Source organism: Pezoporus wallicus, unplaced genomic scaffold (assembly GCF_028554395.1).
Source record: "Pezoporus wallicus isolate ANWC-B61680 ecotype Strahan unplaced genomic scaffold, APGP_CSIRO_Pwel_v1 contig_9789, whole genome shotgun sequence".
Classification (NCBI taxonomy): domain Eukaryota; kingdom Metazoa; phylum Chordata; class Aves; order Psittaciformes; family Psittacidae; genus Pezoporus; species Pezoporus wallicus.
In genome coordinates this window covers 91,461-105,773 of record NW_026640314.1, presented here as the reverse complement: position 1 = coordinate 105,773, position 14,313 = coordinate 91,461, and the positions used below count along the sequence as shown (strand labels likewise).

Sequence of the window (14,313 nt, the reverse complement as noted above, 5' to 3'; positions counted from 1 at the left end):
TGTAAATAGAGAAATAAACAGCTCACTACTGTAAAAAAATTACAGGGCTCTAAATCCACCAGGGGATTGTGGTGATATCATAAACTATAAGAGCAAAAGCTCAAGTGGCCTTATGCAGTCACCACAATCCAGCAGAGGAATTACAGCCCTATAACTCAAGATTTACTTAGTTTGTACACTTTACAGAGCACAGAACTGAGCTTTGGATCAGTGCCCTGCACAGACTGTCCAGGTTTGATCTTCCCCCCCTGCTCTTTGTCTCTTACTCTCTTCCTTCACAGGCACCGTACACGGCTCTCATCGTTCCTAGCACTTGCCTTACAACAGCCACTGAAGCTCCTTTGCTACAGGACTGATTTTGTCTCTAATAAATGTGTGCAAGGTTCAGGGAACTGAGCAGCAAACAAACTGACTTGGCATCTGAGAAGGATTTTGGGGGACACTGTCTTACAAAACCTCCCTCCAGTACATGCTTATCTGATGCCCAAACCAATATGTCAAGAATTACAAAATGACTTTTCGAGGCCATTGCCAGCCCATCCCAGAAATGCTGGGCACTACAGGTGACTCTTAGCAGTAAATGTTCTTTATTCATAAACAGTTGTGAAACGTTCTCTTTCAAAACAAAGTGAGGTTGCACACAGCTGTTTCAGTATATATGGGTCCCAAACCAGCACAGCAATTAAGCTTGAGTAATCCTGTCTTTTCTTCTAGATCATTTCAGCTGAAGATGGTGTGTCCCATCCTGTATTCAGATGTTAGATTTGTTCTTTAAGGGCTTCTTTTTTTAAAGTAATTTCTTCGTATCATCCTTTCCCCATTCAGCTGTCCTGAGATACCAAAGAGGAGCTGCTGAACAGCTAGTGGTGGGTTCCAGTACTCACTTGCACCTTGCCATTCCCAGTCTTCCCATTAGAAATTTTCTGATTCCACAGTCACACCATAGGGATCAGATCTTCACAAGAATCTGCCCTCTGTATTTCGGATGAACAGGGATGCACAAACAATTAAAAAAACCAAAAGGGATGGAAAGCAGTTCACCAGACCATAAAACCTCAGTGATAAAGCAGCCAAGCTGTCCAGCCAGCCCAGCATGCTATCTCAAACAGTATCCAGTACCACATTCCAAAGAAAGTTGCACAAAATATGCAATCATTGGACAACTGTCTGCATTGTTAACCTCGCCTATTTGCAGTCAAGTTGGTACCTCTCTTCCCAAGCCCTGCTTTACCTCGCTGAGAAGCCCTTTCTAGAAGGCGGCCCCGGCAGGAGGCTCACTCAGTGTCTTCTCGGCTCCTCATTTCTTCCCCAGGTGAGATAACAGCAGTCTGTCAAGCCCTTTTCTGGCTCCAGCTGATTTGGTCAACAGCAATGGGAGCTGGCAGGAGCTGGTGAGGAGCAGCTTCTTGGTGACCTGGTTTGTCAGAGGTGAGCACAGCCCTGACCCTGATGCAGGGAGATGCATGAGGCAGAAGTCTACCCCACCTCTCCCCATGCTCATGGTGGTGAGACGGGCACCTTCCATGAGCTAGGATTGTGAATTATTATTTCTATGCAAGCATCAAAAATAACTCTCAGCCATGGACCACGGCCCCATGGTGGTGGCTGTGCTTCTCCACATTCCCTTCACAATGTAAAGACATGTTACAGGCCCTGTGGGTAGGATTCAGCTCAAGGTTAAGTAATGGCACCATCAGCTCCTTCACCACCAGATGCAAAGTTTAGTACTTCCCAATGCAATACTAATTCCCATTCCAGGATACTGTCTAAGGTCACTGTTGTAAAACAGCAAGGATGAAAAGAACAGATTTTTCTCTCCCCTTTTCCCTTTAAAAAGCTACACTGGGGGAGGGGGGTGTAGAAGGAAAGGGGGGGGAGGGAACAAAAAAATGAAAATCAACTCAAAAACTGGAGAGAAGCTTTGTTTCAAATAAGCTGGACCCGCTTCTCTAGTTTTGTCAGTAAAATGCTTGCAGCCTCTTTCTCCCTCCAAGAAACATAGGTGTTTCCCTTTCATTTTTTTCCTCTCCTAAATTGTTTACATTTTTTCCTAAAGCGAGTTTCAGACCCTGCAGCCCACAACTCAGCTAATAAATAGTGCAATCTTCGTGCTCCTCTGTTTATGTACAGTGCGTAGGGGAACTATTAAATGAGTACAATATTTCTAGGGAAAAATCATTCCACAAAAGCTGAGAGCAAGGAATGAAGGTGTCTGTATCTATAACTAACACAGGTTCCAAACTGAAAAAGGGAAGGGGGAACATGGAATAATGAAATCTATTAAGAATCCCTTGGTTAATAGTTAACTTGAATAAAAGCTGCTAATGATATTTTAAAGTCCTGAAGGAGTTTTTCAAGACATAATTTAATGTTGTATTTTTTTCTTCATGCACTTTCCATTGCTGCCTGTGGACCCTAGATTTAATCAGATTTCCCATTCTTCTAAGACTTTATGAAGTCCTTCTTGATTTGCAGCCAACCAAAGCACTTTCAATAATGTATGGTAAAAGGGTTTAATTTTTAATATACAAGAATGGGCTAGAGCTGCTACACACTGTAGTAGATTGGTAAGTACAGTATTACACTCTGCAGAGTAGTTAGTAAAAAAGAAGAATGCATTTATATCCCAAATGTTATTGAAAACATGTTTATTTTATTACTAACAAATGTATAATTGAAGAACCTGTCTAATCCAGAATTACTGTTCACACCTTCTTTACCAAGATAAAGTCATTTTCAGCTTGTTACCATAATAACTCAAGCCTCCCATGGTTTTCTGTCTCTCATGCTGCTCTGCTGCTCCAAAAGCTCAAGGAAAAAATAGAGAACCGATTAAAATGTGAGGTTACACATTCATATTCTGGATTCAGCTAAGCAAGGGGGAAAATATCTTCTAACACTGGAGACCAATTCATAGGGGTTAACCTTAAAATAAGATTATTTGTACCTTGATATTTGCATGCATTTGTCCTTTGTTTAATACTACCCAGAAAACAAGAATGCTCAGAGCTACATATAGATGAAAACCGAGGCTAAAAGTGAAGGTCTGACACTGCAAATCAGAGAGGGCTGTTTCATAAAAGTTGCTTTCCTTTACCAAGCTATAGTACACAAAGAAAGGGGCTTTCATAGTAAATTCCCCTATTCTTCAAAATCCCCAAAGATGAACTAATGCTTCCTTAATATATTAATAAGATAGAAATTATCACTGTGCCATAGTAACTTTACAGATGCTGAGGCTTTATACCTGTGGTAATTCATCTGAGTCATTCCTGATTTATTATTGGTTTCTTAATGAAATGAGGCAAATCTGTTTCTCTATGCATAAGTGTGTGCCTGTCAGTCACCCTCGATAACTTTCAAGTCTAGAAGCCAAATTCAGTTGAATTTGGCAGGGAGAAGTCTTGCTGAAATTCCACTTCATGATAACACGCATGGCAAGAGAGGATAGACACGCTGCTCATGCAGGGATCCTACAGTAAGGTTAATCCTTACTGGACCTCAGAGAATATACGTTGTTGTTTACTCTTTAATCTCAAAGTCATGGGAAACCAAGCTTCACTGGCTTCCCTGATCACTGAAATATTTACTGTCAGTATGAGAGGGACACCAGGCCTACATTCGAATGTAGTGTGTCAGGGTAGTGAGTGCACTGGAAGTATGACCATCTGCTTAGAGCCATAGATATTTCAGGCAAATACACCTTGGCTTGTGCACCAGGACTAATCACAACACAGAAAAGCCAGCACAACCCACTGCATCCCATAGGAATGCCTGGAAAATGAACAGAATTGCTTGCCAGTGAAAAAAAATTATATTTTTAAATCTTCTTACTTCAAAATGAGCCATAGAATAGGTCACATGAAATATAATGGCAAAATTAATATATTATGAATGATTTATCATTATGGAAATATGCAGATGCTTATTGGTGACAAGAGTCATATAACATACAATTTTCACACAATAGGTTGTTAATAATGGATAAGGATTTATCAGTATATCCTTTTTTAAAGAAAGAGCAATATTAAAACTTGTTCTTTCACTGGAATCAAATAACTTACTGTACATTGAGTTGCTTGTGAAATTGAGCTACTCTTGCCATTACTACTAATCACATTTTAATGTTGAATTTCTAAAGGAAATGTACATCAAATCACTGCAGGAACTCATCACAGATCAGATCCGCCTTACTGTTACACCACTAAGCCAAAATCACTGCTTTTTCCTGTGCCTACTTACACTACATTAAGAGAAAAAAGGAAGGAAGCACTACCTTGTCCTAGTTTGTAGCATGTTCCTGGTAGGAAAACTTAAAACTGGTCCTGCCTGTGAGGCTTGTTTCACATGCACTGGGAGGATTTGCTCCTATTTAACTAGGAAATTTTCAGAACAGAAGCTCAGTTATGGCCAAGTCCTAGGGATAGCTGGGCTGATGAGTGATGTAAGATAATGAGACAAAACAAGCGTGGGACAAGAGGCTAGGAACTCTGCATGTGTTTTCAGCAATACTCAGAGCCTGCTCCCCATCTTATGCCTTAGTCAGACCCTTTGAGATCAAACTGGAGCAACTCAAGAATAGTCAGCCCTCTTCCCAACGCTGTTTGTTGCTACCAGCAGAGGTGTCTTCCCTCCACAAATAAGCAATCTTAATAGATCATGCCTCAGTTGAAGCTAGCAGAGCCAGTTTATTCTCTGCTGAAGATGGTCTAAACATAGCAGAACTCGCAGTCACATTGATGTATGCTCACATTATCCATTCTGGTACTTGAGTGAGAGGTTCCGACAAGTCCTTCCTCAAGAAAGATAAAGAACAATCATCGTAACTGCTTGAAATTTCCAAAGAGTTCCTGCTGTAAGCCTTCAAAGGCAAATTAATCCATAAGAAAGGTACAGGGACGTACAGCTCTCTCTCTGCCTGGCATGCAAAACACCTGAAAACTTCACTTTGTGTTGATTAGGAAATCAACATACATACAAGACAAACTGAATGTCAAGAAGGCCTGATGTTTAGACAACAGCAATACATTTTCCTATCCTGTCTAGGGAAAACAGAAGTTGTATTTGTGCCAAACAATGCAGGAGAGTTTTTGGAGCTTGCCAATTCCATTTAATTTAGAAAGCAAATATCTTCACACAATTAATTGAAAGACCATTGATCAAGAAAGGTTCATAAACCAGCAGCTAGGTAAAAGGAAAGCCCAATGGTAAATGACCACATGGTAGATAGATGTTAGCGCATGAATTGCATTCATTATTGTCTTTATTGTTGCCATAAAGAAAAGGAATTTGGAAAATCCATCTGTTCCCACAGATGGAAGCCCCCTGACATGAGGCTCCAGAGAGTCAGGAACCTGTATTCAGTCCTCAGTGAAAAGAGACAATTGCTGTCCCTGACCTACCAGAGCACTAAGAGGACATGAGCTCCTTTTAGAGGTCTTCTCCATTGACAGCCTCCTTTTATTCCCACTGTTTTCCAAAGAATTTGACCCAGATTTGCAAATACAAAAATTTTGGCACCCCAAAAACTCCATTTCCCTGCCAAGAATATTTATTCTTTTTGAAGAAAAAAGAGAAGTCACTTACTCTGAGAGGAAGCTACCAAGGCGCTCTGAGGACTGATGATGCTTCCTTACTTCCTACATACATTTATGTATGTACATGCAACCACTCTTCAGGAATCATTACTGGTCCAGTATCTTTCCCCTCCTCATCTACAACATCCTACTCTAAAAATGTAGAACAGTCTCAGGGAATGCAAAGGTTAAGCACTGCCCCTTGAGACTATACAGAATAGTGTTTTTTCTCATCATATGTCACTTTTCCAAGCAGTTTTCTGAAGGAAGCACCAGAACTTTGAATCCAGCCTTTGCTGCTGTTAGCCGGGGCCAGAAGGATTACATACAGCTAAGAAACAAAGAGGAAATTAATGTAATTAGTGTGTACAACAAGGGAAAACAGCACATAAAAGGCAGTGACTGATTAGAAGGCATTCTTTTCTCATAGGGGCTCCTAATTAGTTTACTAATACCATTCTTATCTATTTTAACAATTTAATGGTCTCTTGTCACATCAGAAATGAGCAGAACCTGTCACACCCTCTCCACCTGGGGAAGTTCACCTGAGAAGAAACTGTTTCCTTTTCACTTCCAGCTGTCAATGAGATTTCCATCTTCCCTGGGAAGGGGGCTGCTTCCCCACATGCTCTGTGCCAGGCAGGTTCACCTCAATAGCAAGCTCTCCCCGCATAACTCTGCTTCCAGATGCTACCTCTACATCCGGCTCCCAGATCACCACTTTCATCTGGCTGACACCTTAGTCTAAGCCCCACCAGAGGATAGACTAGCACGGCAAACCAATCCTTTGGTGTCCAAAAGTATAGTGGTCCTAATCTCAGGGATAGGATTACTCCTGATCCCTGGATTGCTCAAGCAGTAATGACCTTAAGATGACAGAGGGTAGATTTAGATTAGGTATTAGGAAGAAGTTCTTTACTGTGAGAGTGGCACAGGGTGCCCAGAGAAGCTGTGGATGCCCCACACTTGTCAGTATTCAAGGCCACATTGGATGGGGCTTTGAGCAACCTAGTCTAGTGGAAGGCATCCCTGCCCATGTCAGGGGCATTGGAACTGGGTGATCTCGAGGTTCTTTCCAACCCAAACCATTCTGCGATTCTATTATTCTATGGCCCAAGCTTAAACAGGGACTTGCTGCTCCTCCCCCTATTGGATAAGAATTAAAGTGTGGGAGAGGCAAAGAAGAAGTTGTTATTTCTCCTAGGGAGATCATTAATTAAAATTTATTTTTCTCATTTTTCACTTTAAGTGAATCTAGTAAGCAATGTGGGTGACACGTTTAGTGTTTCCCGCTATTTTAGTCAAGTTAAAGCAATAGTCATGTCAGAGCAGTTTCCAACACACCTGTGGTTCTCACAAGTCCGAAAGGAGGTACGAGTATCTTGTTAGATCTAATACAATGCCACTTAATGCCTGCAGGATCTCAGAGAATCTAAGGCAGAAATTAATCCATGCATGGCACACAGCTTTAAACCCATAAAACCTGGCAACTTGAATCTAAAATCAGGTTACTTCCAAATCCTTCAGCTTCACAGTGCAGTAAACCCAGTAACATACTGTCAACAGATAAAAAGTCAATACTATCCATACTGCCTACAACATAAAACGTTCTCCTGGGACAACTTTGCCCATTTTACGATGAGCAATCAGATATTTTTCCTTGTGCGGCTGATTTTAAGTAGTACCATATGAGATGAAGGCAATCATTTCAAGAATTTAAGAATAACAAATGAGAGAACATCACAATATGCCTTTTGTATGGCACCCTGGCTCACCAGCCTATCTAGCAACCAATTCAATGTGCACTTTAAGGGCATATTTAGTGTGCAGCCTGAATCCCCTCTGGGGACAGAACATACATGGGTAGTCCAGTGCTTTCATAGCATGCAGCAAAGGGGCAGGTGCCTTTTTAAAACCTGCTATTGGAAATTTGGCCCTAAGAACATAGAGGTAACACAACTTTGAAATTTCTGGAAACTTAACTGATGGGCAGGGTTCTAAAAGCATTTTCCTAATTCAGCCTGAATGCAAATTAACATGTTCAATTTAGCGCAAAGACACGATGTAGATCGATAAATGTCATTGATGCATAACATCTCTTATGACCTGACCAACAACTTCAGTAGATACCACTTGATTTCAATAGGCCAAATGTCCCTAGTTATACATAAAAAACAAGCCTTATATGATCACTTAAAGAGAGCAATGCATATATGAAGAAAGCTTCCTTTCACAGTCCTTCTGAGGACACTGATACAAAAGAAACAAGGTGTTTTCTTCTGCTGGTGATGGAACATTGTGGCTGTTGTAAGTCCCTATGTTATGGCTCTCAAGTTTAGTTAATTAAGACATATTTCACCAGAGGAAACTATTTGTAAAGACAGTGTGTCCCTAACAAGAATCTATGCTGCTTAAGAGGGCTCACAAAACAAATTCCCAACATTCTTCAAATAAATTCAAATTACTTCCCTAATTAAGAATTGCAGCTTTTGAGACTGATGTCATAGGAACAAAACCTTTTTGTTTTCTGATCATATAAAATGATGGCAGTTTTCTTTTCTGTACAGATTCTGAGCTCCTTAAGTAAGTGTAATTTGAGAGAAATGAAATTCATTCCAATTAAGTTTGTTCTGTTTGCTTTAGCTATAGTGGTCTTTCAGACATCGAATACTATGTGCCTAGATGAGCTGATGAAGTCCAGTCTGCAGAGCACAGAAGATGATGCTGATAAGTATTACAAGGTAAGAGCTGTATTGCTATGAATTATTTGGGAGAACTGTGGGTCAGACCTTGAGCACTTTGAAATCTTTGGCAAAGGCTCTCCTAACCCCACTGCACAGTACTCAGCATTGCAGAACTAGCAGTATGGAAAAAGCTTGTTGGAAGAATTTTCAGGAAATACATTTGCTTGAACACATACACTGTGCAAATCAATTCGTGTTTCAATTTTCTTGTAATACAGCCTTGCAATTACATGGAGACTTACTCTGAAATGTTTCTTGCTTACATAGTGGGGCCTCACTTAAAATTCCTGTCAGGCGTTTTATGCACAGAATATAACAGATATATTATTAATCCAAAATTAATAAAGGCATGCTTGTGATACTCAAAGAATAATGATAAACAGGGAACATCTTAAATTTAATACAATTAATGGTTTTAAAATTCTACTCTGGAAATTGACTATAAAAACATCTTTGCGGGGCTGCACATTTATTATATCTCAATAGATGCCAAATTAAATTTGTACAGTCCATCTGTATTATTTTTCTTGTCTACCCTACAAATACTCCCTGGGAAATGAGAGCCAACCTCTCTTTCTGACTGATCATCATTGGTGTACTAAAGATCCTTCAAACCAAAATGCGACGTCAATTATTTTAGTGAACTGCTGTGGTCTTCAGCTCACTGTCTTTTATATACTTCAGAAGGGGTGTGCAGGTGCAATCAGAGGGATAGTTTATTTAATGTTTTAATCATGGAATATGAACTAGAATGGTTCATTCCCCTTCTCTCTGAGTAGCTGGAAAAGTTCCCAGGAAGTCACAAAATAGGGACAAGGAACTGAAATGAAGATTAGTAACATTTGTGTCTTTAACTGAAATTGAAAAACATATTTGTACCTATTTGCTGTTAAGGCTTGGAAATCTATCATTGCCATAAAAATAAGTGACTTTAATATGCCCAGGGAAAGAACACCGCTATAAGGTCATGTTGATATAGCTAGTTTTCAGGCAGCAGCTGCCCTTTGCATCATGAGACCAGAAATACACCAGGCTCAGTTCTTCATCATATGCCAGCGTAGACACAGAATGTAGATTTTGTGCTGGCTGCACAAAAATTAGGAGCCTGGGAGCTCCTAATGCATCTTGTGTCCTAGTGGAGGACCAAAGCAACTTAAAGCTGAGGACAATCTCTACACTGCAAGGCCAGAACAGGCATCATATCAACTTGACTGAAACACTTGCCATTCATTTCCCTGGTTGTTAGCCCAGGAGGATATTGGGCCAAAAGCATCCATCAAGTGCTTAGGAAGAAATGAGCTATACCTTCAGGTAGCTTGACCCATCCTTCTGTTCATCCAGACTAGATGAGTAAGAGGCTGGGTCTGTGTCAAGTTACCAAACATAGCCAGCATCTTCCCTGCAGACAACTTCAGTTGGTGATACTAGAAAATGTGGACCTGACAGTGCCTCCTGTCTACACTTCACTGATGGCACAGGTACCAACACCTATGCCCAGAAATATTTCCAACTGACACCATTTGAACAGTTCTAGATACTGATATGGAAATGCTCTCTTGAGTCAGTGTACTGAAAAGGTAAGCAGGACAATGTCTGCATATGAAATAATCCACATTACAATGGAGTTTAGCAAATAACATCTAAAAAGCATTAGACACCCAAAAGAGGGTGTTACCCATCAGCTTTCTAGAAAGATATGAAAATGAATACTTTGTGTGATTGGTAGCTGGAGTAATGCCCCATAAAATGATAGTATCCTTTATTTAATTCTTTTTCTTTAGATTAAAGATGTCTTGGAAGAAAAGGAGAGGAGTCTCAATTTTGAAGAAATGAAAGACTGGGGATCGAAAAATATCCTTAAAATGAACCCTTCTACCATAAACAAGATGCCAAATTCAGCTGCTAATTTACCTCTTAGGTTTGGAAGAGGTTATCCAGAAGAAAGAAGCATTAAACCAATTGCTAATTTGCCTCTGAGATTTGGCAGAGCTTTTGGAGATAACATACCTAGGCATGCTCCAGAAGTATCACACAGGCCTGGGAGGTCTCCACTTGTTAAAAGTTCCAGTCAGTCACTTCTAAATTTTCCACAGAGATTTGGGAAGTCACTGTCTGTCAATCTGCCTCAAGAAGTTCAGGAATCTGAACCAGGTAATACTATACAAGTGTTCAAGCCATATATTAAAATGCATATTAAATCATAGGTTAGGGATGATCAAATACAACCAGATTTCCTCAAGGGATATTCCCTAAGCATTTTGATGAGCCCAGTTTGCAGTTCATCAAATCAAAAAGCCTCAAGTACTAGTAGAGAGTCTCTTTATGAAACCTTTTCTAATGAGAAGATGCCAAATATCCAAAGCTGCAAATGTTCATATGACAAGATTAGGTTTGAAAACACTTTTTTAGATCAGTTTTCACATTGAAAAGTTTAAAGCTTTGGTGAAAAAGGTTCAGGATTATTAAAATATCTCATTTCTGCGCTATAAAGTGACCAAATAAAATTACTCTTCTATTTTCTAAATTTATGCAAATTAGAGTTAAAAAAAAAAGAAAGACAAAATTCCAAGCTGAATTGCAGCATTTTGAAAATGATGGCAGTTCTCATGCAAACCTTCTGTTTTTTTTCCTTCAGACTCCCTTACTGAAGCAAGGTTTGAGATTTTGATTCTTCCAAATTAAGATGAAAAATTTGTTTTTTTGACATCTCAGAAATTTTTTTAGGATAGGAAAAAATATTTCTTGCCTGTTACTGGGAATAATTTAAAGCAGCTCCTCAATATCAGTCCTTCGTATCATATCTGCTGCTTTATCCAAACTCTCCATTTGCCTTGTAACTGAGTTTCAGCTGGCTCCCCCGTCGTGTATCTGCTGCATGCATGAGGTAGAAATTCAGGCCAGGAAAGGTAACTGATATATTCAAAGCCAAGGTTCTTTCTTGTTTAATCTGATTCCTGTAATTTCTTTCTCACCGTCTCACCTGATTGTAACAGATTTTGTTTTATTTGTCTGATATTTTTAGGGATATGAGTTCTACCAGTTACGGTAATACTGGAATGAAATAATGAAGACAGAATCTGAAAGACTCTGAAAATCTGCAATGTGTTTTCAAAACTAAAGGTCATGGAAAGGAAACCTATAAGAACTGTAATGCAAACCTGACTTCATGTTATGAATAATTCTGTACAAACCCTTGATGTATAAGGCAATGACAATTGTAGTGACTGTTGTAGCAGTTGACTTCAGTGGCAGTGTAGTATAAATTCTGTTTACTTCTGTGCAACTTCTGTCCTGTTGGTTGTAAAACCTGATTTCAGAACAATGGCTGTATAACTGAAAGCATTTCAACCAAAATTAAAAGAAGCATAGTATGAATAAAGCAGCATGGTACAAATAAAATGAAGTCTACAATACTAATAACAAACAGGAGCAGGATCAAAACCACTGGTACTCTTTGTGTCATATGCAGCTAAAGAAAAACAAGTAAAATGTAGAGAGAGCACTTTTCCTGTTGTTTATGAGTCATGTTATACATAAATCTGAAAGGTAACTTGTCAAGAATTTGTCACAAATAAAACCTACTATCTTGGACCCCACTGAGGAATAACATCTAACTAAAGTCACATGCGTTGTAATGTAATGATCTTGGGCTTTATATCTGAGATAATGCCCTTCCTAATGGTCTACAAGATCTGCCCTGTGGGTGTCCCACTTCCTCTGTTATTGTGAATGACACGTACACATGCAGAAGGGACTACTCCATTTAAGCCTGAACTTCTATTTCATACTTCCTATCAAAACCATTCTCTTCTAAATGAAATATCATGTGTTCAGGCTTCCTCCAAAACTGAGTTTTCAGTAAGCTTTGAAGAGAAGCTAAATTCGCACCTGTTACAGGGAAGCCAAATATAGTAGACTACAGGACCTCAGGGATTCTTTCTTCTGGTCCTCAGATGCTGCATTACTTTTACACCATGTCTGGCCAATGGTGGAAATAGGCATACCCCCCAAAACCAGACCACATGTACAAACGTGTATGTATGTACTTGACAGTCACACCTTGACAGTCACAACTGATTACCAACCAACAAGAGAGCAGCATCATTACAGTCTCCAATTATATACCAACAAGACTGACATAAACACACAAATGGGCTGATCCCTTTATCACTCATAGGTTAATAAAACTGAAAGTTGCTAGCAGATCTCTCACCCAAACAAGGCAAACAGGTGCCTCCAGTTGCTCTTCCATATCTGTTATCTCTTTAGCAGCTGGCTTTCAGACCCTTGTTCGCTCACTGTCCTGTCCTATGGTCTCCCTGGTAGCTGGCTCCTACACCTCTCATCCTGCTTACCACCTAGTCCAGCTTTAAATTCGTATTAGAATCACACACACAAATGGGTCCCTTCATCAGCAGCTGTTAGATATTCAGTCTGTTGAAGAGCTGATATCCACGCAATCCATCTCTCCAGTTGCTAGCCCTCAGGCTTGCAGGATTCTTCAACCCTTGGTCTCTATCTCGAGCTGCTGGCACTCAGACCACTCACTCTCACCAGCTGACCTGGCTTGAAATCAGCTAGCAGATCATGATACGTGTGCATGCAGAATAGAGAGCACATTCACACAGGAAAACATTCACTTATCAAGTTTACCAAGAAGACAAGACATACTGTGATGATCAGGCACAGGGCATAGCCTGACAAAAAATGACGGCAGCTTGACTACATGCAGCTGACCTCTTTTATCCCCTCTCTTCCTCATTTTCCCATACTTGCTCCTCTCCCATGTATCTCGATCCCTGCATTTGACTGTTTTTGGCTCTCCCCTAAACATCCCAAAATAAATCCAGCACTTTCCCACATCTCTTGAAACATCCCATAATAAATTTTATGCGATTCTGCAAGGCCTCTCAGATATCCCACTGTAAGTTTGCTGTTTCCTATGAGATTCATGATAACCAGTTACAGAGCTCTGGCTGAACCTCCTCAAGGCATTGAGTGGTTCCTTAAAGATCCCATCAATCACTGATCTAAGACTTCTGCTCTTTGTTACTGTCTTCTTATCTCTTCTTCCTTGGGGTTTGGGTATCTGAGAGTTTAATTTATTGTTTCTTCTGTCTCGTCTTAGTCTTTTATGCTGAATAACTGGTAACCAGATATCTTTACATTCCACATATCTTTAGAAGAACCTGGAAAAAATCCTAATCAAACTGATCACTTTTATCAGATAAATTCATACTTGGGACAGAGCCTAAGGTGCTGTTCTTCTACAAACTTCATGAGGCTACTTGAAACAACACTATTCAGCCTGTGGCTGGGGAATCGAATTCAACCCAAAGTAGTAAGAACACAGTCTTGAAAATATCTAGTCCCTCTACTCACTTAAACATGAAATATCAAAGAGATAGGGCCATCTAAACAGATCATAAACAATGAGATTGTACATTTTGAAAGGAAGAAAGAGTCCAAAACCAATCTTCGGGCTTCTCAGTCTCAGAAAACTACCTAACAAGTGCTGGTGAAAGACCAGGTTTGTAGCATTACTTGGGTACTGCAGCCAAGTCCATGCTGAAGGACACTGGTCAACAATTTGCGGAGGGGAAAGTTGAAGACCCAGCCTATGAAGTAGAAATCTTGTCACTGCCTGCCACCAGAACAGGATGTCATTCTTTCTTTAGTCTTGAAAAATGGGGATCTTTTAGTGATTTACAGTCAAATGAACAGCAGAAGGAGGTGCCCTGAACTTTGTGTTGTTCTGGTTCTGCAAACCACACTGCACATCATGCAACCCAAGAGCAAACAAGATTTGTGAGAATCCCTGAGCAGCAATAGAAGCTGCTTTTGCAAGGAACGTATCACCTAGCAACAGGAAAAGGGTACACATCAATTGGCATTAATGATGGCTGCTATGGGAGGAAAGCAGAAGCCCAAACACTGGCCCAGCAGCAGGTAAAATTAGGTTGCCCTCTTATTGCACGCTCCACAGCACAGAT

At 40.1% G+C, this 14,313-nt stretch overlaps 1 protein-coding gene across 1 annotated transcript; it reads left to right on the top strand.

Moving 5' to 3' along the window:
* Nucleotides 1-8,179: 8,179 nt before the first annotated feature.
* On the top strand, nt 8,180-11,903 carry NPVF (neuropeptide VF precursor). Its single transcript, XM_057418359.1, has 3 exons — nt 8,180-8,317; nt 10,102-10,471; nt 11,343-11,903. Exons 1-3 carry the CDS (start codon nt 8,180-8,182, stop codon nt 11,348-11,350), a joined length of 516 nt encoding a protein of 171 aa, XP_057274342.1. The 3' UTR covers nt 11,351-11,903.
* Nucleotides 11,904-14,313: the final 2,410 nt, after the last annotated feature.

What these genes read in the sequence shown, in the direction of transcription:
- NPVF (XM_057418359.1), top strand. Translation starts at nt 8,180, where the DNA reads ATGAAATTCATTCCAATTAAGTTTGTTCTGTTTGCTTTAGCTATAGTG. An exon ending in ATGCTGATAAGTATTACAAG is followed by an intron (nt 8,318 to 10,101) that starts GTAAGAGCTGTA and finishes CTTTTTCTTTAG; the next exon opens with ATTAAAGATGTCTTGGAAGA.